This window comes from Scyliorhinus torazame, chromosome 8, assembly GCF_047496885.1.
Source record: "Scyliorhinus torazame isolate Kashiwa2021f chromosome 8, sScyTor2.1, whole genome shotgun sequence".
In the NCBI taxonomy this organism is placed as follows: Eukaryota; Metazoa; Chordata; class Chondrichthyes; order Carcharhiniformes; family Scyliorhinidae; genus Scyliorhinus; species Scyliorhinus torazame.
The window spans coordinates 187,053,041-187,077,048 of record NC_092714.1 but is presented as its reverse complement, the minus strand read 5'-3'; the positions used below and the strand labels follow the sequence as shown (position 1 = coordinate 187,077,048).

The window sequence follows — 24,008 nt, the reverse complement described above, 5'->3', positions numbered from 1 at the left end:
TTTTAAAATGCGCAGTGTTGTTCAATACAGCGAGAAAAGCAGACTGTGCAGCCTGCAAGCTTCACACCGGGTTTTACACCTGAGCCAAATCTGTGCATTTTTGGGAAGATTCCATCCTAAAGTTATTTGGTGCGTGAGAATGAGGTAGGTTTATCGAGTTTCAATGTATTACAGGAATGGTAGGACATGGTATTTGTTTTTTTGTTTCCTCTGTTGTCAGTTCTTGGACATGGCTGTATTATCAGGAGAGGTGAGTGAAAACCTGAGCACTTCATTAAGTTAAAGAGAAGCAGTAGAATGTGTTCAATAGGGAGCAGATGTATTCGTGCCTCGTACTTTTGATTGTGATCTGTCTTTGAAACCATATGAGATCTGAACAAAGGGAAAGTACAAGGTCACATGTCACCAATATCAGGCACAGCAGAGCGCGACAATGCCTACGCGACAATGCCTACGCTGTGGCAGGCTTGGCCACTATGCTGCCTGCTGTCGAGCATCTCAGGCTGCCAACTCGCAACAGTTTAACCAGCCTCGCAGAAATGTTCGGGCAATTCTACCCACGTTCACCGAGTCCGATCCTGACATCACACAGACCAGTGACACGGAGGACAGGGAGCCTTTCTGCATTGCTATCATCAACAAGAACAAGCTGTCCCCGAGTCGAACGCACCAGCCGCTGTCGGTGCACAGCATTGATCCGGACGACGAGTGGTGTGCCACCCTGACGGTCAACCGATCCCAGATCACATTCCGCCTGGACACTGGTGCTTCCGCAAATCTCCTCGCATGGTCAGCACTTCAAACCCTGAGGGTCAAGCCAGCAATTGTTCCATCCATCTGTCAGCTGGTCGACTATAATGGCAACGTCATCCCCGCCACGGGGTCGTGCCGACTCGAAGTGACGCACAACTCGCGTAAAGCCGTCCTACCCTTCGAGATCGTGGGCTCTTCAAAGGACTCTCTGCTAGGCGCACAGGCGTGCAAACTCCTCCACGTCGTTCAGCGAGTACACTCTCTCTCTCTCTCTCTCTCCAGAAGGCACGTCTGACTTCCAAGATGCGGAATTCAGGGCGCAACTAAACTCAATCCTCTCTCAGAACCAGGATGCTTTCGAGGGCATGGGTACACTGCCCTACACATACAAAATCCTGCTCAAACAGGATGCCACGCCGGTGGTTCATGCACCTCGTAGAGTCCCAGCACCCCTCAAGGACCGCTTCCAGCAGCAGCTGCAGGACCTTCAGGACCAAGGAGTGCTTTCCCGGGTGACGGAGCCAACTGCATGGGTCAGCTCCATGGTGTGTGTCAAGAAGCCTTCCGGCGAGCCGGGTCTGTATTGACCCGAAATACTTAAATCGCAATATAATGAGGGAACATTACCCTATACCCAAACGTGAGGAGATCACGTGCGAGATGGCTCGGCCAAAATATTCACCAAGCTTGATGCCTCAAACGGCTTCTGGCAGATTCAATTGGATCAGTCCAGCAGGAAGCTGTGCACCTTCAACACTCCATTTGGTAGATACTGCTACAATAGGATGCCATTTGGAATCATATCGGCCTCTGAAGTGTTCCATCGCATCATGGGACAGATGATGGAGGGCATCGAAGGTGTGCGCGTCTATGTGGACGATATCATTATTTGGTCTACCACACCGCAGGAGCATATCAGTCGCCTCCAATGCGTCTTTCAACGGATACAGGACCAGAGCCTGTGCCTCAACAGAGCCAAATGTTCTTTTGGCCAAACAGAGCTCAAGTTCTTGGGGGACCACATCTCCCGGTTGGGTGTGCGGCTGGATGCCGCCAAGGTGGCAGCCATCACGGCGATGCAGAAGCCGACAGACAAGAAGGCGGTGCTACGCTCCCTAGGAATGGTCAACTTCCTGGGAAAATCCATCCCTAACCTCGCTTCTCACACCACAGTTCTCCGGCACCTTGTCAGGAAGACAACTGAATTCCAGTGGCTTCCCACCCACCAGCGTGAATGGGAGGAGCTCAAGGTCAAGCTCACCACCGCCCCGGTACTGGCGTTCTTCGCTCCTGCATTGGAGACGAAGATCTCAACTGATGCCAGCCAATCCGGCATTGGGGTGGTCCTCCTGCAACGCGATGACGCCTCATCATGGGCCCCTGTCGCCTATGCGTCACGTGCCGTGACCCCCACAGACTGGCGTTGACAAGTTCCACGACAATGTGTATGGCCTTCCCCAGTTCACTGTGGAGACCGACCATCGCCCGCTGGTTGGCATCATCCAAAAGGACCTTAATGACATGACCCCTCGCCTCCAGCGCATTCTGCTCAAACTCCGGAGGTACGACTTCCAACTTGTATACACCCGGGTAAGGACCTGATCATAGCAGACGCTCTGTCCAGGGCAGTCGACACTCCGTCCGACCCAGAGGGGTTCATTGGCCAAGTCGACGCACATGTAGCCTTCACCTCTGCCAATCTGCCGGCCACTGACGAATGCCTTGCCTACATTCGCCGTGGGACTGCGGCTGACCCCCTTCTTCAACGTGTGATGCGCCACATGATGGACGGGTGGCTCAAGGGACAATACCCACAGTTTTACAACATTTGGGATGACTTGGCAGTCGTTGATGGTGTCCTCCTGAAGCTAGACAGCATTGTGATTCCACACAGCATGCACCGGCTTGTCTTAGAACAGCTGCACGAAGGCCATCTCGGTGTGGAGAAGTGCCGACGGAGGGCCCGAGAGGCTGTATACTGGCCGGGAATAAATGAGGACATTGCCAACGCTGTGCTCAATTGCCCCACCTGTCAGCGGTTCCAGCCGGCACAACCACGTGAGACCCTTCAGCCCCATGAGTTGGTCACATCCCCCTGGTCGAAGGTGGGCGTGGACCTGTTCCATGCGCTCGGCAGGGACTACATCATCATCATCGACTACCTTTCCAGCTATCCTGAGGTAATATGCCTGCACGACACCACGTCATCGGCTGTTATCCGAGCCTGTAAGGAGACCATTGCTCACCACGGCATTCCGCTCACCGTGATGTCAGAAAATGGCCCCTGCTTCATGAGTCAGGAATGGTCTTCCTTCGCTAGTGCATCAACTTTGCACACGTGACGACCAGTCCCCTGCACCCTCAGTCAAATGGCAAAGCAGAGAAGGGCGTCCACATTGTAAAACGGCTCCTCTGCAAGGCTGCTGATGCACAATCTGACTTCTGCCTCGCCTTGCTGGCCTATCGCTCGGCCCCACTGTCCACGGGCCTATCGCCGGCCCAACTGCTTATGGGTCGCACCCTCAGGACCACTGTGCCATCCATTCACGTCCCAGACCTCGACCATGCTCCGGTACTTCAGCGGATGCAACAAGAGCGTGAGCAACACAAGGCGGCTCATGATGCTCGGGCGACTGATCTTCCTGCCCTGGTGCCTGGAGATCATGTCCGCATACATCTTCCGGAGGGTGGCTGGTCGGCAACCGCTGAGGTTCTTAGACAGGTGGCTCCCCGCTCGTTTCTGGTTCGTTTGCCTGATGGCTCCATTCGCCGCCGCAATCGGCGTGCCCTTCGTCTGGTTCCACGCTCGCTACGAAATTCTGCACCGGTGCCACGCCCTCCTGTTGTCCCTGACATGGACTTTGTTGAGCTTCCAGATACCCTGCATCCTCCTCACTCGACCGTGGCCCGGCCCATTCCTCAGCCGGTGGATCCTGAACCACACTTGAGGCGGTCAACCCGAATTCGTCACCCACCCCAAAGACTTGATTTATAAACCTTGCACTATTGGACTCACTGACTTGTTCTGCCGTACTGTTTAAGAGCTTTTCATCGTTTGTTAATAGCATTTGTTTTGTTCTTGGTGTAACATAGTTTTCCTCTGCACCTAGTACCTTCCCGTGTATATAGCATAGCCACATGTACATATTGATGTAAATAATGCCCACACGTGATCAGACACACTCACTACACTTTATTTATTCTCATGTAGGCACATATTCTTTGCGAAAAGGGGGGGATGTCATGATATACATCAGCATATCATGGTGCAATCACACACACACTGACACACTGATGGACATACAGTAGGACCAATCAGCATACACAACATCGCAGCACATCACCAGTGAGAGCACACGCACTATAAAGACAGGGGACAGGAGAGTTCCCGCTCATTCTAGCAGCAGCCAGCTCAGAGCACAGAGCTCACAGCCTGCCTCTCAGACATTCACCATGTGCTGAGTGCCTCACCTAGATAGTGATAGGACAGGGTCCACAGGTAAGCTGGTAATGCACGTACCCAAGCTTACAGTATGTTGTTACAGTTGAGTTGTTAATAAAATAGAGTTACACCATCTCCTGCCGTGTTGATCTGTTTGTAGACCAGAACATCCAACACGACAGGTTGGTGCGTGACCTCAAACTTTGGTATCTTTTTCCTTGCGGAAGAAGGTGGAAGAGAGTATGTCCGGGGTGCATGGGGTCCTTAATTATGCTGGCTGCCTTGCTGAGGCAGCGGGAATTATAGATAGTGTCAATGGATGGGAGGCTGGTTTGCGTGATGGACTGGGCTACATTCACGACCATTTGTAGTTTCCTGCGGTCTTGGCACAGCAGGCTCATACCAAGCTGTGATACAGCCAGAAAGAATGCTTTCTATGGTGCATCTGTAGAAGTTGGTGAGGGTCGAAGCTGACATGCCAAATTTCCTTAGTCTTCCGAGAATGTAGAGTCGTTGGTGGGCTTTCTTAACTATAGTGTAAGCATGGGGGGACCAAGACAGGCTGTTGATGATCTGTACACCTAAAAACTTGAAGCTCTCGACCCTTTCTACTTCGTTTCCATTGATGTAGACAGGGGCATATTCTCCACTACGCTTCCTGAAGTCAGGGGCATGTTCTCCACTACGCTTCCTGAAGTCGATGATAATCTTCTTCGTTTTGTTGACATTGAGGGAGAGATTACTGTCGTCGCACCAGTTCACCAGATTCTCTATCTCATTCCTATACACTGTCTCATCATTGTTTGAAATCCGACCCACTACGGTGGTGTCATCAGCAAATTTGAAAATCGAGTTGGAGGGGAATTTGGCCACAGAGTCATAGGTGTATAAGCAGTATAGTAGGGGGCTGAGGACACAGCCTTGTGGGGCACCGGTGTTGAGGATTATCGTGGAGGAGGTGTTGTTGCCTATCTTTACTGATTGTGGCCTGTGGGTTAGACAGTTCAGGATCCAGTCACACATGGAGGTGCCGAGGCCAAGGCCACGGAGTTTGGAGATGAGTTTCGTAGGAATGATGGTCTTGCAACCTGAGCTGTAATTGATAAATAGGAGTCTGACTTGGATGTCTTTGTTATCTAGGTGTTCCAGGGTAGAGTGCAGAGCCATGGAGATGGCGTCTGCTGTGGACCTGTTGCAGCGGTAGGCAAACTGTAGTGGATCAAGGCTATCTGGGAGGCTGGAATTGATTCTTTATCATAGAATTTACAGTGCAGAAGGAGGCCATTCGGCCCATCGAGTCTGCACCGGCTTTTGGAAAGAGCACCCTACCCAAGGTTAACACCTCCACCCTATCCCCATAACCCAGTAACCTCACCCAACACTAAGGGCAATTTTGGACACTAAGGTCAATTAATCACAGCCAATCCACCTAACCTGCACATCTTTGGACTGTGGGAGGAAACCGGAGCACCCGGAGGAAACCCACACACACACACACGGGGAGGATGTGCAGACTCCGCACAGACAGTGACCCAAGCCGGAATCGAACCTGGGACCCTGGAGCTGTGAAGCAATTGTGCTATCCACAATGCTACCGTGCTTCCCATTCGTGCCATGACTAACCTTTCGAAGCACTTCATGATGATGGATGTCAGAGCCACTGAACGACAGTCATTAAGGCATGCTGTTTGACTTTTTTTGGTACAGGGATGATGGTCGTCTTTTTGAAGCAGATAGGGACCTCAGATTGTTGTAAGGAGAGATTGTTGTTGAGAAAAGCTTGGGTGTGTGTTTTTTTGGTTTTGTTTTCAGCGTTGGAGCTGAAGCCAGACAAAGGTGTACTGCTGTTTTCTCTGCCATGAAAAGACTATCTCTTGATCATTTGATGAATTCAGAATTATAAATGTACTCCGTAGTGAATGTAAACCTGATGTGCTTCTGTTAAAATGTGCTTCATTCGTCTTCTGGATGTTATTTGGGAAGTTATTAAGGATTACGTGGGTGTTGTATTCTTTAGGGGTTATATTTGAATTGATGGTTGCTAAGATGTTCACTCTATGTTTTAAAAAGGTTAACTTGAGTTCATAGAATAAACATTGTTTTGCTTTAAAAAATACTTTTCCATTTCTGCTGTACCACACCTGTAGAGTGGGCCGTGCGCTCCCCATACCACAATCTATTAATAGTTGTGGGTCAGGTGAACTCCATGATACACTTTGGGGTTCTCTAACCCCTGGCCCATAACAAATTGGGGGCTCGAGGGGGATAAAAGTCTATCTATTGGATTGGCTTAGTGAACTTAAAGACAGTGAGGGGTGAGCATATTGTGGTTGCTTTTCAGGGGTGGTATTTTAGTTTAAGTGGGGAGTGTGATGTGGACAATGGCTCTTTCAGAGGCTCTGACGTTTTTGGGGGTGGAGACGGTCACACGCAGTACCTTACGGACAGAGACTAAAAACAGACTGTTAGATTTGGCAAAAACATTGCAGTTAACATTAACTGACAAAATGTGAAAAGGTGAGGTAATTATGGCGGTGGTCAAGCATTTAAAGTTGCCTGAGATACAGTTTGACTCATTGGAAATGGCAAAAATTCAGTTACAATTTAAACAAATGGAACGTGAGAAAGAATTAAAACAGCTTGAATACGAAAGAGAGGAAAAAGAAAAGGAGAGAGAAGAAAGGAGAAAAGAAAGAATAGTCCTAGCAGAACAAAAAGAAAGAGAAAGGGAGATACAGATCAGGGAAAAAGATAAAGAGAGAGAGTTTGAACTTCAGAAAATGGCCATGAAACATGACATCAGTTAAAATTGGCAGACGTAAAGGGAAATGTACAGTTGGAGGATAGTGATAAGGATAGTGAGAAAGAGCTTCATAGTCGAAGGCTTGGTGGGAATCTATTTAAATATGTCCAAGCATTGCCAAGGTTTGACGAGAAGGAAGTGGAAGCCTTTTTCATTTCATTTGAGAAGGTCGCTAAACACATGAAATGGCAACAAGACATGTGGGTATTACTGATTCAAACAAAACTGGTAGGTAGGGCTAGTGAAGTGTTTGCATCACTACCAGAGGAGGTATCTGGGACGTATGAGGAGGTGAAAAAATCCATCTTGGGTGCATATGAACTAGTGCCTGAAGCCTACAGACAAAGGTTTAGAAATTTAAGGAAAGAATTTGGTCAAAAATACATGGAGTTTGAAAGGATCAAACAGAGTAATTTTGATAGGTGGATAAGGGCATTGAAAATCGACCAAACGTATGAAGCTCTCCGAGAAATTATACTTTTGGAGGAGTTTAAAAATTCAATTCCTTATGTAGTGAGAACTCATGTGGAAGAGCAAAGGGTTAAAACTGCGAGATTAGCAGCAGAAATGGCAGATGATTATGAATTAGTTCATAAATCAAAGCTTGGTTTCCGACATCAGTTTCAGCCTGTGAGGGATAGAAACTGGGGACATGAGAAATACTCAAGTGGTAGAGGCAAAGGTTGATCTGGTGGGAGATAATAAGGGGAGTGTACCTCAGACTAAAAATGAAATCCAGGAGGGTGGAAAAAAATAAAGTTTCAAATGTTTTCACTGTAATAAACTAGACCATGTAAAGTCACAGTGTTGGTGGTTGAAGAAAAGCACTGGGAAGGCTGATGTGGTAAAACAGGATAAGACAGTGGGGTTTGTGAAAGTGGTAAAGGAAAGCCCAAGTGAAGTGAAGGAGGTGCAAAAGATTGTACAGCCTGATCAAGAGGGGAGGGATACGAAGGTGCCAGATGTCTTTAAAGAATTTACTTGTGTGGGTAAAGTTTACTCGTGTGTATCAGGAGGAACAGGTAAAGAAGTCACAATTGTCAGAGATACAGGGGCTAGTCAATATTTAATGGTAAGAGATGAGGAATTATGTAGTCTGGGAAGCATGTTGCCAGAAAAGGTGGTAATATGTGGAATTCAGGGTGAGAGGAGTAGTGTCAATTATATAAGGTAAGGTTGGAAAATCCAGTGAAGAGTGGTGAAGTGATAGGAGTAGTAATAGAGAAACTATCTTGTCCACGAATACAGTTTATCTTGGGTAATGATATAGTTGGATCGGAAGTGGGAGTGATACCTACTGTGGTTGATAAGCAAGTGGAAAATCAGATAACTGAAGTGTTGAAGGACGAATATCCTGGAATTTTTCCGGATTGTGTAGTAACAAGGTCGCAAAGTCACAGGTTAAGACAAGAGGATCAATCAAAGTGTGAAGATGAAGTTGGAGTGCAATTAACAGAAACGATTTTTGATCAGATGGTTGAAAAAGAACAGGTGGAGGATGAGGCGGATATGTTTCGTTCAGGAAAATTGGCCGAGTTACAACAGAAAGATGTAGAAATAAACCGGATGTATCAGAAAGCATGCACAGAAGAGGAATCTGAGTGTATACCAGAGTGTTATTACTGTAAAAGTGATGTCTTAATAAGGAAATGGAAACCTTAACATATGCAGGCGGATGAAAAGTGGGCAGAAGTTCATCAAGTAGTATTGCCGGTAGGGTATGGAAAGGAGGTGTTGCGAGTTGCACATGAGGTACCAGTGGGAGGTCATTTGGGAATAAGGAAAACTCAAGCTAAAATACAAAAACATTTTTATTGGCCTGGACTACATAAAGGTGTAATTAAATTTTGTCGATCATGTCACACATGTCAAGTGATAGGGAAACCGCAAGCAGTGATAAAACCAGCGCCCTTAATACCCATTCCAGCATTTGAGGAACCTTTTACAAGGGTCCTAATTGATTGCGTAGCATCGCTTCCTAAAACAAAAAGTGGGAATCAATATCTTTTGACGATAATGGATGTGTCTACTAGGTTTCCAGAGGCCATTCCAGTATGTAATATTACAGCTAAAAAGGATTGTGGAGGAGTTACTTGAATTTACTAGATATGAACGACCCACAGAAATCGGATCAAGGATCAAATTTTACCTCTAGGTTATTCAAAGAAGTTATGGATTGTTTAGGAATAAAACAATTTAAATCAACTGCGTACCATCCAGAATCGCAGGGAGCGTTCGAAAGGTGGCATCAGACATTAAAGACAATGTTGAGGGCTTATTGTCAAGATTATTCAGAGGATTGAGATAATGGAATTCCATTCGGACTGTTTGCAATTAGAGATGCACCTAATGTGTCAACCAAATTCAGTCCTTTTGAACTCATTGATGGTCATGAGGTAAGAGGACCACTTAAATTGATTAAGGAAAAATTGGTGACTAAGAAATCGGAAATTACATTATTGGATTAGGTGTCAAATTTTAGGGAACGATTAAATAGAACAGGTGAATTGGTCAGAGAACATTTAAAAGTTGCACAAAATGTAATGAAATGGGTAGCGGACAAGAAATCCAAAGTTCGTAGTTTTGCCAGTGGAGATAAAGTTTTAGTGTTGTTACCAGTGGTAGGGGAGCCTTTAAAAACTTGGTTTTGTGGACCTTATCAGATTGAAAGGAAATTAAGTCAGGTGAATTATGTGGTAAAACACCAGATAGAAGGAGACTCACCGAGTGTGTAATGTGAATATGCTTAAAGGTACTTTGAAAGGGAAGGAGAGAAAAAGGAGGTTTTAATGATTCTAACTCAAAAGTGACGAACCAAATCCAGATGACTGTGAATTTGACATACCTCAAATTAAATTGGGAAATGAGGATGTTCTTAAAAATTGGGATAAATTGTTGAGTTATCTTCCTGAGGAAAAACAGACTGACCTGAAAGAGTTATTGATATCACATGGACATATTTGTCAAGATAAATTGGGAAGTACTAAGATGGCTATACATGATGTAGATGTGGGAAATACTATTCCAATCAAGCAACTTCCATACAGACTTAACCCTTTAAAATTGGCACAGGTTAACAAAACGATTGAGAGTATGCTTAAAAAATTACATAATTGTAGTGGGTTGCAGCCAATGGAGCTCACCCACAGTGATGGTACTTAAACCGGACGGTACCCAACGGTTGTGTGTGGACTATAGAAAGGTTAATGCAGTTACAAGAACGGACTCTTATCCTAGCCCATGTTTGGAGGTTTGCATTGAGAAAGTGGGACAGTCCGCTTTTATTTCCAAACTGGATTTACTTAAAAGTTACTGGCAGGTACCTTTATCCGAAAGGGCGAAGGAGATTTCAGCTTTTGTGACTCCAGATGGTATATACCAATTCAAAGTTATGCCATTTGGCACGAAAAACGCCACAGCCACATTTCAACGGTTAACGTAACAAAGTTGTTTCAGGATTACCCAATTGTGCGGTATACATCGACAATCTGGTAATTTTCAGCCAGACATGGAAAGAACATTTTAAAACATCTGATGGAGTTATTCGATTGACTTCAGGAGGTGGATTTGGTGGTAAACCTCGCCAAAAGTGAATTTGGAAAAGCCCAAGTCACTTTCCTTGAGTTTCGATACCCTCGAGACAAAGGGAAATAATGCGATTTCTTGGCATGATTTGATCAAACATTTGTGCAAAGGTTTTGTAGCGTGGTTGCTCCACTGATGGACTTGCTGAAGAAACGTCGAAAATTTCAATGGACAGCGGAGTTTCAACAGGCATTTGACTGCCTGAAAGCTGTGATAACCAATGCTCATGTGTTGGGGAATTGCAAGGGACTCTGTGATCAGATTGAACTGAAGTACCTGACTTTAAAGAGAAATGCCGAGGCATAGAGAAATGGACGGATTGTGCAGAGACCTTCTTATTCAAAGAGACTCAATCAAGAAGGATTTCAGTTGGAGGAGGAAGAGCAAAAAAAAAATGGACTATATTATACCTGTTTGCGTGTGTTGCTTTTTGAAACTAGGACGTATATTTAATGTGTGCATTTCTTAAAGGATAGTGAAAAGGTGAAAAATGAAACCATCTTGCAGTCGATGGGTTTTTCTTTCTTGGGCGGAGGTGTCATGAAAATGTCACTTTAAGAAATGTCTGTCTGCTCATGTTACTGCAGTGATGTCAGAGTGTGGGTGGAGCTGAGCTCTGGCTCTGCTTTTTAGTTTCACTTTGAGAAAAGCTTGGGTGTGTCTGTGTTTTTCTGGTTTCGTTTTCAGTGTTGGAGCTGAAGCCAGACAAAGCAGGCGTACTGCTGTTGTCTCTGCCATGAAAAGACTATCTCTTGATCATTTGGTGAATTAAGTATTATAAATGTAGTGAATGTAAACCTGATATGCTTCTGTTAAAAGGTGTTTCTTTTGTCTTCTGGATGTTATTTGGGAAGTTATTAAGGATTACTTAGTGTTGTATTCTTTGGGGGTTATATTTGAATTGATGGTTGCTAAGATGTTCACTCTATGTTTTAAAAAGGTTAACTTGAGTTCATAGAATAAACATTGTTTTGCTTTAAAAAATACTTTTCCATTTCTGCTGTACCACGCCTGTAGAGTGGGCCATGTTCTCTCCATACCACAATCTATTAAAAGTTGTGGGTCAGGTGAACTCCATGATACACTTTGGGGTTCTCTAAACCCTGGCCCATAACACAATGAAGTACTTTTATCGTATGTCATGAATGGCATGGGACATGGCACCCAATTTTCACACAGCAGTACCCTATATTGACCAAATAATCTGTTTGAGCTATTGATTGAAGGATAAATATTGACCAAGACACCAGGAGAATTTCCCTTCAAAGTAGTACCTTGCACCCTCTTCCATCTACTTGAAGAGGCAGAAGAGGTATTAATGTGCCATCTTGAAAACTGTAGGGACAACACTCAGTGCTGCACTGCAGAGCCAACATAGATTTTGTGTGCAAAATTTTTAACTCTGAGGCAAGAGTGTCACCAATAGCAATAAAGAGTGATTATAGTTCCCGTATGCCGGGGAAAGGCATTGCAAGCATACCTTATACATTGCAAACATATTCTGCATTGTTAAAGATTGTAGCATGTGCCTTTTAAGAATACAGTTAACAAATTTTCTCCCTTTCCCACAGGCCTATACCATACATGTTATAAAGTCGGGCAGCTTTGATGATAACAAGGCATTGATTATTCGGCGATACACAGACTTTGCAAAATTGAATGTGGAACTCCACAAACATTTCAAAGAGGAAATGGGTAACGTGGTGTTTCCAAAGAAGATAATCCGGAGAAACTTCACACATGAAACCATAGCCAAACGCAGCCGGGCGTTTGAACAGTACCTCCAGCACATCCACTCAATTGCGGACATTTGCAAGTCCAAAGTTTTCCTGGAGTTCTTTTATCTCCGAGATTTAAAAGCGGGCCAGGGATTATTGCGTGGGGGTATGTGTGAGGATGCTCTGGAGACACTGGTCAATGCTTTTCACCTGCAGCAGAAGCTGTGCTCCTTGGACACTGAGCACTTACTTTTCACTCAAGCTTCTATTTCGGTTTGTTACCAAGAACTGGATCGCTTGGACGAGGCCCAGACATACTGTGAACAGGCCTTACAGACCATAAACAACCAGGAAAATCATCCATTACTCGTGCCTTTACTTCATTCCAATATCAGACTCTCCTGGAAAATAGCTAAGGATAAACGTGAGTCTGAAGCCAAACTTCAGCAAATCCAAGAAGCAGGGATAGATGTTTTAAATCAACCTAGTCTTAAAGAACATCTTATTAAAGATTTTTTAGAGTGAATTGGATACAGCTTGATGCTACATGACGGATGGAGGGGGCTTCTCTGGCAAAATTTCAGCAGTTTTATTAAAATGTTTTGTTTCATATCTGCAAGAACTTTAAAAGGAATCAAAGTTTAGTCAAACCAGCTCCACTTTATTGTGTATTGTATGCAGCATCTCTGAATAGTATCACAGAAAATAGTCACATCGGGGAGCTATGGTATAATATAGGTGGTGTAAATCATCTTCAATGGAAGATCTGCTTGTGACTCACCTATAATAATGTGATTCTAATCTCTCCTGGTTCAAAAGACACATTTGACAGTGCACCCCAGGCTGATGTAAATGTAACATGATGTCTATGTTCTTTAGAAATTAAATGGGTTAAGCTTGCAATGCTGGGTGAATTCCTGACAAAGTTCCAGCGCTATTGCAATATTGGGACCTGTTCAGTAACATTTCTTGCATCTCTTTTGCAGTGATTTGGAGCTCATCGTCAATTGATTGATGTGCCTTGTTTCTAAACCTTGCTTCTAATTCTTAATACTTACTGTACATTATTTGCTCTTCATATTGAACAAAACTACTCCAGGGTTTTCTACAGTCAAATCGGGCTGGCTGGGCAGAGGGGAACGAGTGCTATATTTGAAGTTGTTATTTCCTGAAAAAGTAAATAAAGATACGTACTGCTACTGAGCAATATTGACTTAGGATGGCACCATGATTCACCTCCCATCTGCATGGAGTAGCTGTTCTCAGCTGGGGCCACAATTGGCCTTAATGTCATCTGTAGACATTGGATAAGGAGAGGATCGGCTGCTGGTAACACCCTCACTGTCAACACTCAATGGGTTAAGCCCACCGAAACAAATTGCCCCTTGGGTGAAGTAATGAAAAGCTGCTACAGCCTGTGGAGCTACAGCCCAAACATGGGGGAATTGAGAAAAGCAGATAAGTGCCCTTTGAGCTTGTTTCAGTCGACTGTGACGAATATGAATTACAACCTGCGAAGTGAAGACAACTTCGACCAGGTTTAAATACGTACAGAGAGAGGCAGAAAGAAAATCAGAGTTCTTCACAATGGAAGAGCGAACAGTAAAAAGGAGCAGGTCCACTTAGACACCATATATCCAACTGCTAAACCTGAACTATCTGCAGAATATCAGAAAGAGGATATTTTCTTTACAGCAGGCAACATATGGCATTTTTATATGGAGATATTGCAGTTTGAGTGTTTATAATGAGAAGCCAGTCAATTGAATGATGGAAAAGAATTTGTAAGTATTTATATTGTATTCTGACTTCCTTTTATTGCATTGTAATCTGTAGTGGACCCACCTTTTGCAATTTGTATGTACAAGTAGGGTTCAAGAAGGTGACGAGTTATAAACGCTTATTCTTGACAGATAGGATTCCCAGCCCTGTGCAGACAGGCTTGCCCCGCCACAACCTTTCAGTGGGGGTGGGGATGCGGTTAATGTCACTGTGCAAAATTCCAGCCATCAATTAGGCTGGTGATTTTCACAGCTAAATGGTTATAATTGAATGACTATCAGAAAGCTATTTGACACTAGGTGGCATCAAAATTAAGCCTAATTTCATCCTCCACAGACCATCCTTTTCACCAGGTCCATGGGGTAATGATCAGAAGAATTGGCTTATTTTTAAACTAAGCCCCCCCCCCCCCCCCCTTCCTGTGAGACTAGGCTAATGTGCAGTTCTCCACCTGCTGTACTGACTGAAGGCAGCTAAACCAATGCAAACCAGCAATGGGTCCATGTTTATTAGTGAATTGGGTCATTTATTTTCATGGAGCAATTTGGAAAGTTCCTTTCCTGGAGCAGAAATGCTTGACCCCTGAACTGTACCTAGCCACGATGACAAATCTGCAATATGGAGGAACATTGGTTATAGAGTTTCATTATGTGGAAGATTGCTCATCAATTGATTATGCAGTTCTGAAATCAACTTCCTTTGAGAAACTGAATAATTGAAAACCTGGGCTCCTGCTTCAACACTTTATAGGGCCAGTTTAGAAGTTAAAAAACATTGTTGTTATTCACTAGAAAAAGTTTAAAGTTCTTGAAATCATTAAACTCTGAGCTAAATTTGTCTATAGCTATGTCCATGCACTGAAAGCGGATTGGTATTCATTAAGAGCTGTGGAGTTTGAGTCATGAGTGTGTGTGTCATAAGTATTTAAAGTCTGGCTCTTGCAAAGGGAGTTAATGGGAAAATAGATGTTTTGATATTAAAACACTAACTAAAAGGCAACAAGCCATTCCTCCTCATCCAGGTACAGTGCCCCAAGAGGGTGTCACCGACCATGCACTTCCATTGGATTAGTCCATAATTGTAATTGTCAAATACTGAAGAGATTTGAATAGGTCATTACATCTTTAAAAAATTGTTATTAATTCTAATCTTGTGTTTTTCTGAGAAGATTTTTCCCTTTTCCCCACCCAAAATACGAACTGCATTAGTTATATTGTGGAGGATGGAAGGCAATCTCATAAACCTCTAGTTCTTTATCTCTAAAATGTTCTTTTCTCATAAAAGTCCATGAAATAAGCATCTTAAAGTCTGCATCAAGCAGGTTAGACCAGTCCATTGTTTGGCAGATGGGTAGGTTCCAGCCCCTACTCCCTCCACAACTCTCCGCTTATTTTATTTTTCTGCTCTCCAAGGACCACAGTCATTTAAATGCTGAGACACTGTCCATCACTTGGGTGAACTATGATATTAAATTCCTCAGTATGGCAAGCTCATAGTCAGGATTTATTCCTGTTGTTTGAGGTATGATCACTCTGTCTTTGTTATCCTATTTACAAGGGAATATTTTCTTGCCTTCTCCAGTTTTTGCCCTTTGCTCTTTCTTTGCCTACATGCTGTGAACCCTTTGACTACACTTGTGTGAAGTTCTACAGTATGTTTATTACAGTTGGGTAGCCTTGCCTATTGCCCTTGGACATGCACTTCCAACAACAGTGACTAGAAGCAGGAACCTTTGCTGCCTCCATTTGTCCTACTGTCTGGACTCGCACTCCTGCCACTGATGAGACCAGCCTACCACATGGCACACCCTCAATTAAAGTCTAGATGTATTTTGGCCTGTATTCCATTATTGGGCGAAAAGAGGGAATCCTCTTTTCAGCTTCTTGGTTCAGTTCCTGGAATTGTTGGTGAGGTGCCTAAAAAAATAAATAGGTTATGAAACTGATAACCATTTAGAAGCAGTAATTGTTACCAAAAGCCTTTGGCTTATTATGCTTAATAGTTACCACCCCCTAACCTGGCCACATGTGGCAAGAGTGGAATTGGTACAGTGCAAGCTAACTGCAGGTGGCAATGAAGCACGACCTGAAGTAATTACCTGACCCTGACAAATGTAGTTTATTTATTATTTAGAACTAGTGGCTCATTGCTTGTACGGAATATGACTGCATTTTATTTCTGTGCCATTGCATAAAATATATATCAAAGCCGTTCTTTCAATTGAATCATATGTCAGAACGTGGCAAATATATATGTGTGCTTTGAGAAGTGAATATTTGAATGTAAAACAATTGTCCATCAATGAGAATAGTTGAGTTTGAGACTGTACATTCACCATTGATCGTCAGTTTTATACATGCGCAGATACTTCTGCAAATTGAGGGCCAACATATCTAAATGAACTGTTATTATTTGTATATTGTTTTAAAAAAAAACATTGGGCTGTGGTCAAACTGCACATCAGTAGTGGGGATCATGCACTCCTAAATATACTTCACAGCTGGATCATTATACAGTTTATGTTACTAACCTTGTGTTAAGAAATCCGCTGATGTTATCTGCTGTCTCGAACCCATGAAGGATAACTTGAAACACTGATTCTTAGTGATGTTTGGAATAATGTGAGGAACGAACAACGTACAATCCAATGAGGAAACAGACCAGTCGTTGTGTAAACAATTACTACAAAATATTTATTAACGTGAAAGGAAAAAAACACATGACGAAGGATTAATATGCACTATTACACTTAAGTATATTAATAACTAAACACACCATTTTATCTCTTGTTGCCAAAGTATACCCACGCTTCCTGAACTGACTCATCCCTTTTTCCAAGCAACATCCAATTTTAGTAAATCTCTAGGTCAAATCCAACGGATAGTTCCTACACTATACCACTTTGGTGACCAAGTCTTTAAACATCTCATCTTGGTTCTGCATCTTTTACTGGCTCTTAAAAAAAACTGTTATATGGAAGAGGCTTCTGTGACTTGGATCATAGATGGAACTGGCCTATCTGACTGTTGGTTGGAGAACTAGTCTGCTACTCCAATGAGGGTGCTCGCAGTTAGTGTTAAGTCTCATTGCTATCCCTGCCGATTCAGCTGTCATAAACATTTATACCCCCACTGATCTTTGGTAAACAATGTTCCTGATCTGGCTATTTGTACCTCAATGACTCTGGATGTCTGTTAATCTTGTTATTGGGTAAATCACATCTCATTATTCTGCGAGACGCCTGTAAGTGTTGTTACTTGTCTGTTAATTTGTTTGCATCTCAAATTCGCTGTTAACCTTGTTAATTGCCCAAATTCCTAACACCTTGCTTTCGTGAACAGTCTTTTATAATTAAAATTTTTTTGAAGATCAGACCCAGTTCCAGTCTAACAGCCAAAACAGTACATTGTATAAATCCTGTACTAGTGAAAACATGATCTGGAAAATTATGAGGCAATTTCTTTTGTTTAAAAGGCCAAATTGAACTTTAGATTATGAGAAAGCTTCTTGTATAAAATCATGAAATATGGTCACGTTCAAAGCATGCATCATTCCATGTTCTTAATTTAACTGTAAAGTTCGGATTATTTTTCAATTTAACATATCATTGTGTCATGAATCTTGGCAGTTGAACTTTTGTGTTCGAGATTTACCAATTGTTTACAAAAAAGTGTGCTTTAAGTTTCTAATACCATGAAGCCGTAGATCAACAATGAGTTTGCAGTGAGAGCATATTAAACATATCCTGAAAGCTGCGCAATAAGACCTTAAAAGTTGATGGTTTTTCTACTGCACTGCATTATCAGACTGACTTGCAAAAATGGTCCCAAATAGCAGTCTGAGCTTAGTGTGAAGTTTTTGTCAGAGATCAAGCTTCCAATTAACTGAACGATCTCTTACAAGGTAGGTTTTGTTACTTCTAGTAAAACACTGTACATCTTCGAATAAAGTCCCTTCAATTGTAATTCTAATCTTGCATCTTTGCCAAGGTTACATAAAGTCAGAGAAAATTCTCCCTTAAAAGCAATAGTGAAAACTTCTACCAGTAAAGTTGGATAGCAACATGCAGTTTATACAAAAATTAAATCCTCGCTTGTCTCTCTGCCCAGCTACTTATTCCGAAGAGTTTCTCATGAGTTATAAATTTAAAAAGTGATTTTTGATTTGTTCTGGTAATTTGGTTGATCAATGGGTGAAAAAGGGAGTCATTAGTGGGATGAGTTTCGTTTTTGAGTTAACCACAGAATTGCAGACGATTAGTTTTCCTGGCTCTTTTACATCAACTCCTTTCTTGTATTTGAGCTACACTAGATTCACTAAAGTAAAGTATCTCGCTTTCAATCCAGTCCTTAAAAGTGACACCCTCAAATATTGTCAATTATTAAAGAACACAGCACATTTTAAACCATCCATGGCCAGTAGTCATTTCCTTCAAAATGTTAAAACTAAGTTATGGTACAACTATCTGTCTCTGGTATTGTTTGTAGCACGTTATACTCAGGCAGGTGACATGGGGTAAACAGTGAGCTGGGTCAGTCAAGTCAGTTGCAATGCATCTAGATGAATATATGACATTTCACACCAAGTGACTCACTTTTCATGCCTGAGGTGCACAGACGAAGTTCTAAATTATTAGTAATGTGCTTTTTGAAATTCCCAAAAGGATAAACAAATCACCTGGACACTTCTTAAATGTTGATTTGCACTGAGTGGGAATTATGCTGCAGTTGATGCGAGTTCAAATACCAAGTTAACTTTCCAGAGAGCCTAAAATTGTGTTTCATGCTTTCATAAATCACTTCTGTTTTGATGTGCACACACACACTTTTCATTGACGCAAAAACAACTGTATAACTGCACTCAATATACAGATCCATTCCACTATGCTAACTGAATATATTTGCATATATGGTTACATTTGATGCAATACATAGTATTGTGTAGCTGCTGTTATTTTAATGACCATTAAAATTATAAAGGGCTGGTCACAGGAGGGTAGGACACGGTTTAGACCTTTTGATTCATTTTTATCTTCCTACCTTTACTGTTTAAAGAAATTTTGGCGCACACTTTTTTTGCTATCCCCAAGATATTTTTCTCTCCTACAATTCCACTTTGTGTGGCAATGACATTTTCTGTGCTGCCAGTTTCATTTTGGCTGGATGGGTTTTCCCGTTTAAGACTCAATATGCCGGTCTCCAATGTCAGCAAAGAATCTGACTAATTAACAACAGCTATGAACAAGAATGCAAACAATTCAGCAAAATTGCAGTTAAGAGCTGGACATTAAAATGTCCATTGCATTGGACATCAAGGGAATTCTGGCTAATATTTATTCCTCAGCCAAAAACAAAAATAGGTGATTGCATTCAGTTCATCGTTTGTGGGACCTTACTGTGAGCAAAAACACTTTTGCATTTCCCTAAGTGTTTGGCACATCCTGAATGGGCACATGGCGATATATAAATGCAAATTATTTCCTTCTATGAACATAGAACATAGTGCAGAAGGAGGCCATTCAGCCCATCAAGTCTGCACTGATCCACTTAAGCCCTCACTTCCACCCTATCCCTGTAACCCAATAACCCCTCGTAACCTTTTTGGTCACTAAGGGCAATTTATCACGGCCAATCACCTCACCTGCACGTCTTTGGACTGTGGGAGGAAACCGGAGGAAACCCACGCAGACACGGGGAGAACGTGCAGACTCCGCACAGACAGTGACCCAGCTGGGAATCAAACCTGGGACCCTGGCGCTGTGAAGCCACAGTGCTACCCAAGAAGACATATTTTGTGTTTCTCTAGCACTTGACTTTTAAGCACATGTATGTTCTCCTGCCTACCTTTAGCTTTTTTCAAAACATTTTAAACTGAATATCACACTAGGGCTTATCACGCCTATTTCTGGGAACCATGTTTGAAACGCACTTTAATAGTTTTATTAAGTCTCAAATGTAGTAGATTTTAATGATTCATACAAAAAGTCTCAAAATATTTTGCTATATTTTATTAGACATTGAATAACTTTTGTCATCAACAATTACAATTTTCTTTTCATTAAATATCAGGAATCGTATGTGTCTAGGAGCATATTAGAACAATTTAGAAAAGGCAAGTGGAAATTGAGTTGAACCAAGGTACAAATTGAAAATCCCTGTATGTTGGTTCATCTCCTGTTTCTCAGTGTTAAATTTTTTTGTTTGGACTTTTCTGTGCCTCGAGTACCCTGTATCCAGTATTTTCTGTATGCCAAACTAACAGTTGTTAGTCTTTGAGTTTTATATTCCACACGTCCTGTGTCTCTGATATATCTGCATTTGTTTAAATAGATATATACTATTAAATATCTGTATGATGCTTTGATGTATAAAGATGGCAAAAATAAAGTGGAGGAAAAAAGTTCCAAGTAGTTATTTAATACATGAATTCACATAGAATGTAATAGAATGTAAATTTGGCTATTGGCTTTATAATGCAGAAAATTCAAGATTGAATTGGAGATGATCTTGTTCCAGCTATTAATGCTGAATTCGGTGGTTACCCAGACACCACAGTTATTAAAGCTTATCTTAGTCTCACAATTTGAAAAACATCCCTTTTCAATCAGCACGCAATCTTGAATGGGAGAGAGAAAAATGTAAATGTTAATATTTTGGGTTAGATTAGAGACAGTGCAAATAATGCAGTACAGACATTCAATTTTCTAACGCCACAGGAAAAAAAATGTTGGGGAGGCAGAACTGTCAAAAGCAACTGATGAGTCAAAGGCTGTGCCAGGTGTAATAATAATATAACCACAAAAGATGGGTGTTCAGCACTAATCCATCCTGAATGAGTGTGGCAGAGGCAAATTAGTTAGTTACGTTCAAACCGGAAATGGCTGTGCAAAGGAAAAATCTGCAATGCTATGAGGAAAGAACAGAGGACTGCTAATTATATAGTCTCACTTTCCTCCCCCCGCAAGGCAGGTTAGGTGCAGAAGCTTTAATAGAAATTAATCCAACACTTCATGCTCCTACCAGGTATACTTAACAACCTTAAGAGGCATGGAAAGAAATGAAAGATGTAAGAAAGCAAAACATAAATGCATCGATTCCCCCACCCCTGTGCAGAACACACAGCATTGAGGGGGAAAGTTCATACATGTTTTCAGAATTCTGAAAGGTTTTATGAGTAAACAATAGATTACTTCTGTATTGGTGGGCAAAAGCAACAAGAGGACATAATAAGGATCATCACAAACACAAGAGGAAGTCAGATGCACTATCCCTCACCTAGAATCATTTAAAAATAATTATCCAGTTTCATTTTAAGTATTAGTATTAAATAGGGAAAAGGAATTATGAGTTTGTTAAAGAGCTTGCAACAGCATATTAAAGAATGGATTGAATGGCTTTGTGCTGTAATTGCAAAATATGTGCTAAAACATCATGGCAAAATCATTGGTGAAATAACTCAATTTATTTTTATATATCTTCCACATCATTTGCACAAAGAACATTGGTCCGGAAAACAGGAACTGTGTTTTGTGCTGACAATTGATGAATTGAAACTGCAAAAGCCAGAAACAGGCTCTAGATATATTTAAGCTGAGCAGATCTGACACTGCACATTGACTATTCACAAAAAGAATACAATAAAGCCACAACCAGCACAGGCACTTTTTAAAATAAAAACATCATTTAACAATGTATGTTAAAGATTTTTGAAGAATAAAGGGATTAAGGGTTATGGTGTTCGGGCCGGAAAGTGGAGTTGAGTCCACAAAAGATCAGCCATGATCTCATTGAATGGCGGAGCAGGCTCGAGGGGCCAGATGGCCTCCTCCTGCTCCTAGTTCTTATGTCTTGCAGTGGGATTCTTTACATGGAATGTACAAACATACATGCTGCTCAAATGATTTAGTTACAAGGAGATTCAAAATTCATCCTCTAGATTTAATAATTTTTCTGAATCCTTTGCTGAATGAATTGTTGAATCATAGCTAAACCACAATAACTAGTCTATAAAATACCCCAGTAGACTGAAGACCTTTATGCATTAACATTACTAAGCCATACAGACTGAGAGACTAGAGATGCATTTCTTGACCTGTGTTGTTAGCTGATCACAGGCAAGGCCATTTGGGCCCACATGCTGAGGGTTTTGATAGCGGCGGTAGGCAAATTCCTATTCCTTCTCGTGTCCAGCTGCAAAGTGCACATAAGGGTATATCAAGCACAGGCTTGGGTTTGGACATGGCTTTTTCCCCCAGTCAAATAGCTTGCACAGTCACTGTCCAAGCTTACACACAAGAAACAATCATTTACCAATTACCAGAGGGCAGCTGATAGCTATGCAATTACAACCCAACACCTTCAAGAGAGGAAAAATAAATTTGCCAATGGCTATGGTTCCACGTGGCATTCTGCATTTAACTAGCTTGCTGCTCATGGCAATACACGCAAGTAATAGGACCCAAATATAACCTGTAGGTAATGCGAGGAGGCAAAGATGTAATTTGTATCTTAGTTAATGTCATAAAATTTGCATGTCTTTGATCCCAGAGTAAATGCTGGAATTGGGGAACCTCTTCTGGGTTATGTAGTGTTGGGGAAATGTTCCTTGGTTTGAGAGACACTGGCAGATGCCTCTGCCACTATGGGCTGATCTCAGTCTCCCAAAAGAGCAAGTGACTGTGACCAGGGACTCATGAAGTCTACAGCCGCCTAGCTATAACAGAATGCTGCAAGGCTGATCAGCCCCTTGGAACAATTTATATTAAAATTTTAACATTAAAAAAATCTCAAGGTGTGTCATAGGAATATTACAAAACAAAATATGGCATCTAGCCACATATGAGATATTAGGACAGGTGACAAAAGGTCTGGTTAAAGGAGTAGTTTTAAGGACTTTCTTAAAAGACAAGGTAGAGGCACGGATTTCAAGAGCTCGGGGCCTAGGCAGCAGGTCAGTAGTCAGTAACATGGCCTGACTGGATACGAAAGCAGGCTTAAGTCTTTGGGAAACCATTACTAGATACCTATTGGGCTCTGTATTGGTCAGCTGGGAGGCCAGATTGCCTTTCACTGTATTGACTGCTGACACCGCACAAGTTGGAGCCAAAAACAATTCCAGACACCCCTCCACCGGCTGTGATCCTTCAGGTGCATGGGACCATGTTCGGGGTGGACTGAAGTTCTTCTTTCAGAAACATGATGGATGGCAGGACCTGGCACATTAAGTCACAGCTTAATTCATGTGCCTTTATCTGTACCCTCAGCACCAGAATGCATCACAAGTCCCACACATTTTTTGCACCCTCAACCTTAATCTGTAGCACTCAATTTTAAATCACAGTTTATATCACATTTGGGAATTAGAGGAGTTTATTTGCTGTACAGGCTGAATAGGGAAATGGGTCAAATTGCCAACACTGGCAAAAGGATACAGTTACAATGTAATTATTTTACATAGGCACTTTTCATTGTAAATGTGGATATAGGAATTAATGCAGAACATGCGAACACAGGATTTTTAATATATTACAGATGTTATAATACCGCGTGACAAATTACACAGTACCTGAGATTGAAGACATGCTGCAAATGCATGACATTTGTCACAACTTGCTTTCACTGGGAGTTGGTTTCACGTAAAATACTCCTTCTTGAGCACAAGAAACTGCCAAGACTCCATTTTGCTTCCAGAGACGACCCTGTACCAGACCTCTGCAACCACCTATACACGAGTGAGAAGATCATAAGCTAGGCAGAAATCACCTGGTGCCACTGTTTTTAGAATTTCTGAGCACCAAGAGACAAATCCTTCTCTCGCTCCCACCAGCCTATTCTCTCCAGGGCCCTAGAATCTTCATGAGGGAGCCCAGGTGGATCACAAGGCATCAGACTTGTGTAGTCTTGTGTTGATTTCCTGTTTTGCTTTT

The 24,008-nt window shown here is 42.2% G+C and overlaps 2 protein-coding genes across 11 annotated transcripts in view; one reads left to right on the top strand and one right to left on the bottom strand.

Moving 5' to 3' along the window:
• The window catches only part of snx21 (sorting nexin family member 21), a 55,887-nt gene extending 35,402 nt beyond the window's left edge, over positions 1–20,485 (top strand). For all 7 annotated transcript variants that reach the window (XM_072514626.1, XM_072514619.1, XM_072514620.1 and 4 more), the window contains one exon: positions 12,155–20,485. In XM_072514626.1, coding sequence (XP_072370727.1) covers positions 12,155–12,826 — 672 coding nt within the window. In that variant the 3' untranslated portion in view covers positions 12,827–20,485. The remainder of the gene's footprint in view (positions 1–12,154) is intronic.
• The window catches only part of acot8 (acyl-CoA thioesterase 8), a 36,555-nt gene continuing 32,622 nt past the window's right edge, over positions 20,076–24,008 (bottom strand). The window contains exons 6-7 of one of the 4 annotated variants that reach the window (XM_072514629.1): positions 23,648–23,803; positions 20,076–22,272 (exon numbers count right to left, since the gene is read on the bottom strand). In XM_072514629.1, the coding sequence (XP_072370730.1) occupies positions 23,685–23,803 (119 nt within the window). In that variant the 3' untranslated portion in view covers positions 20,076–22,272; positions 23,648–23,684. Of the gene's footprint in view, positions 23,804–24,008 lie in introns of all 4 variants that reach the window. The other 3 variants (XM_072514628.1, XM_072514630.1, XM_072514627.1) reach the window with 3 other exon arrangements.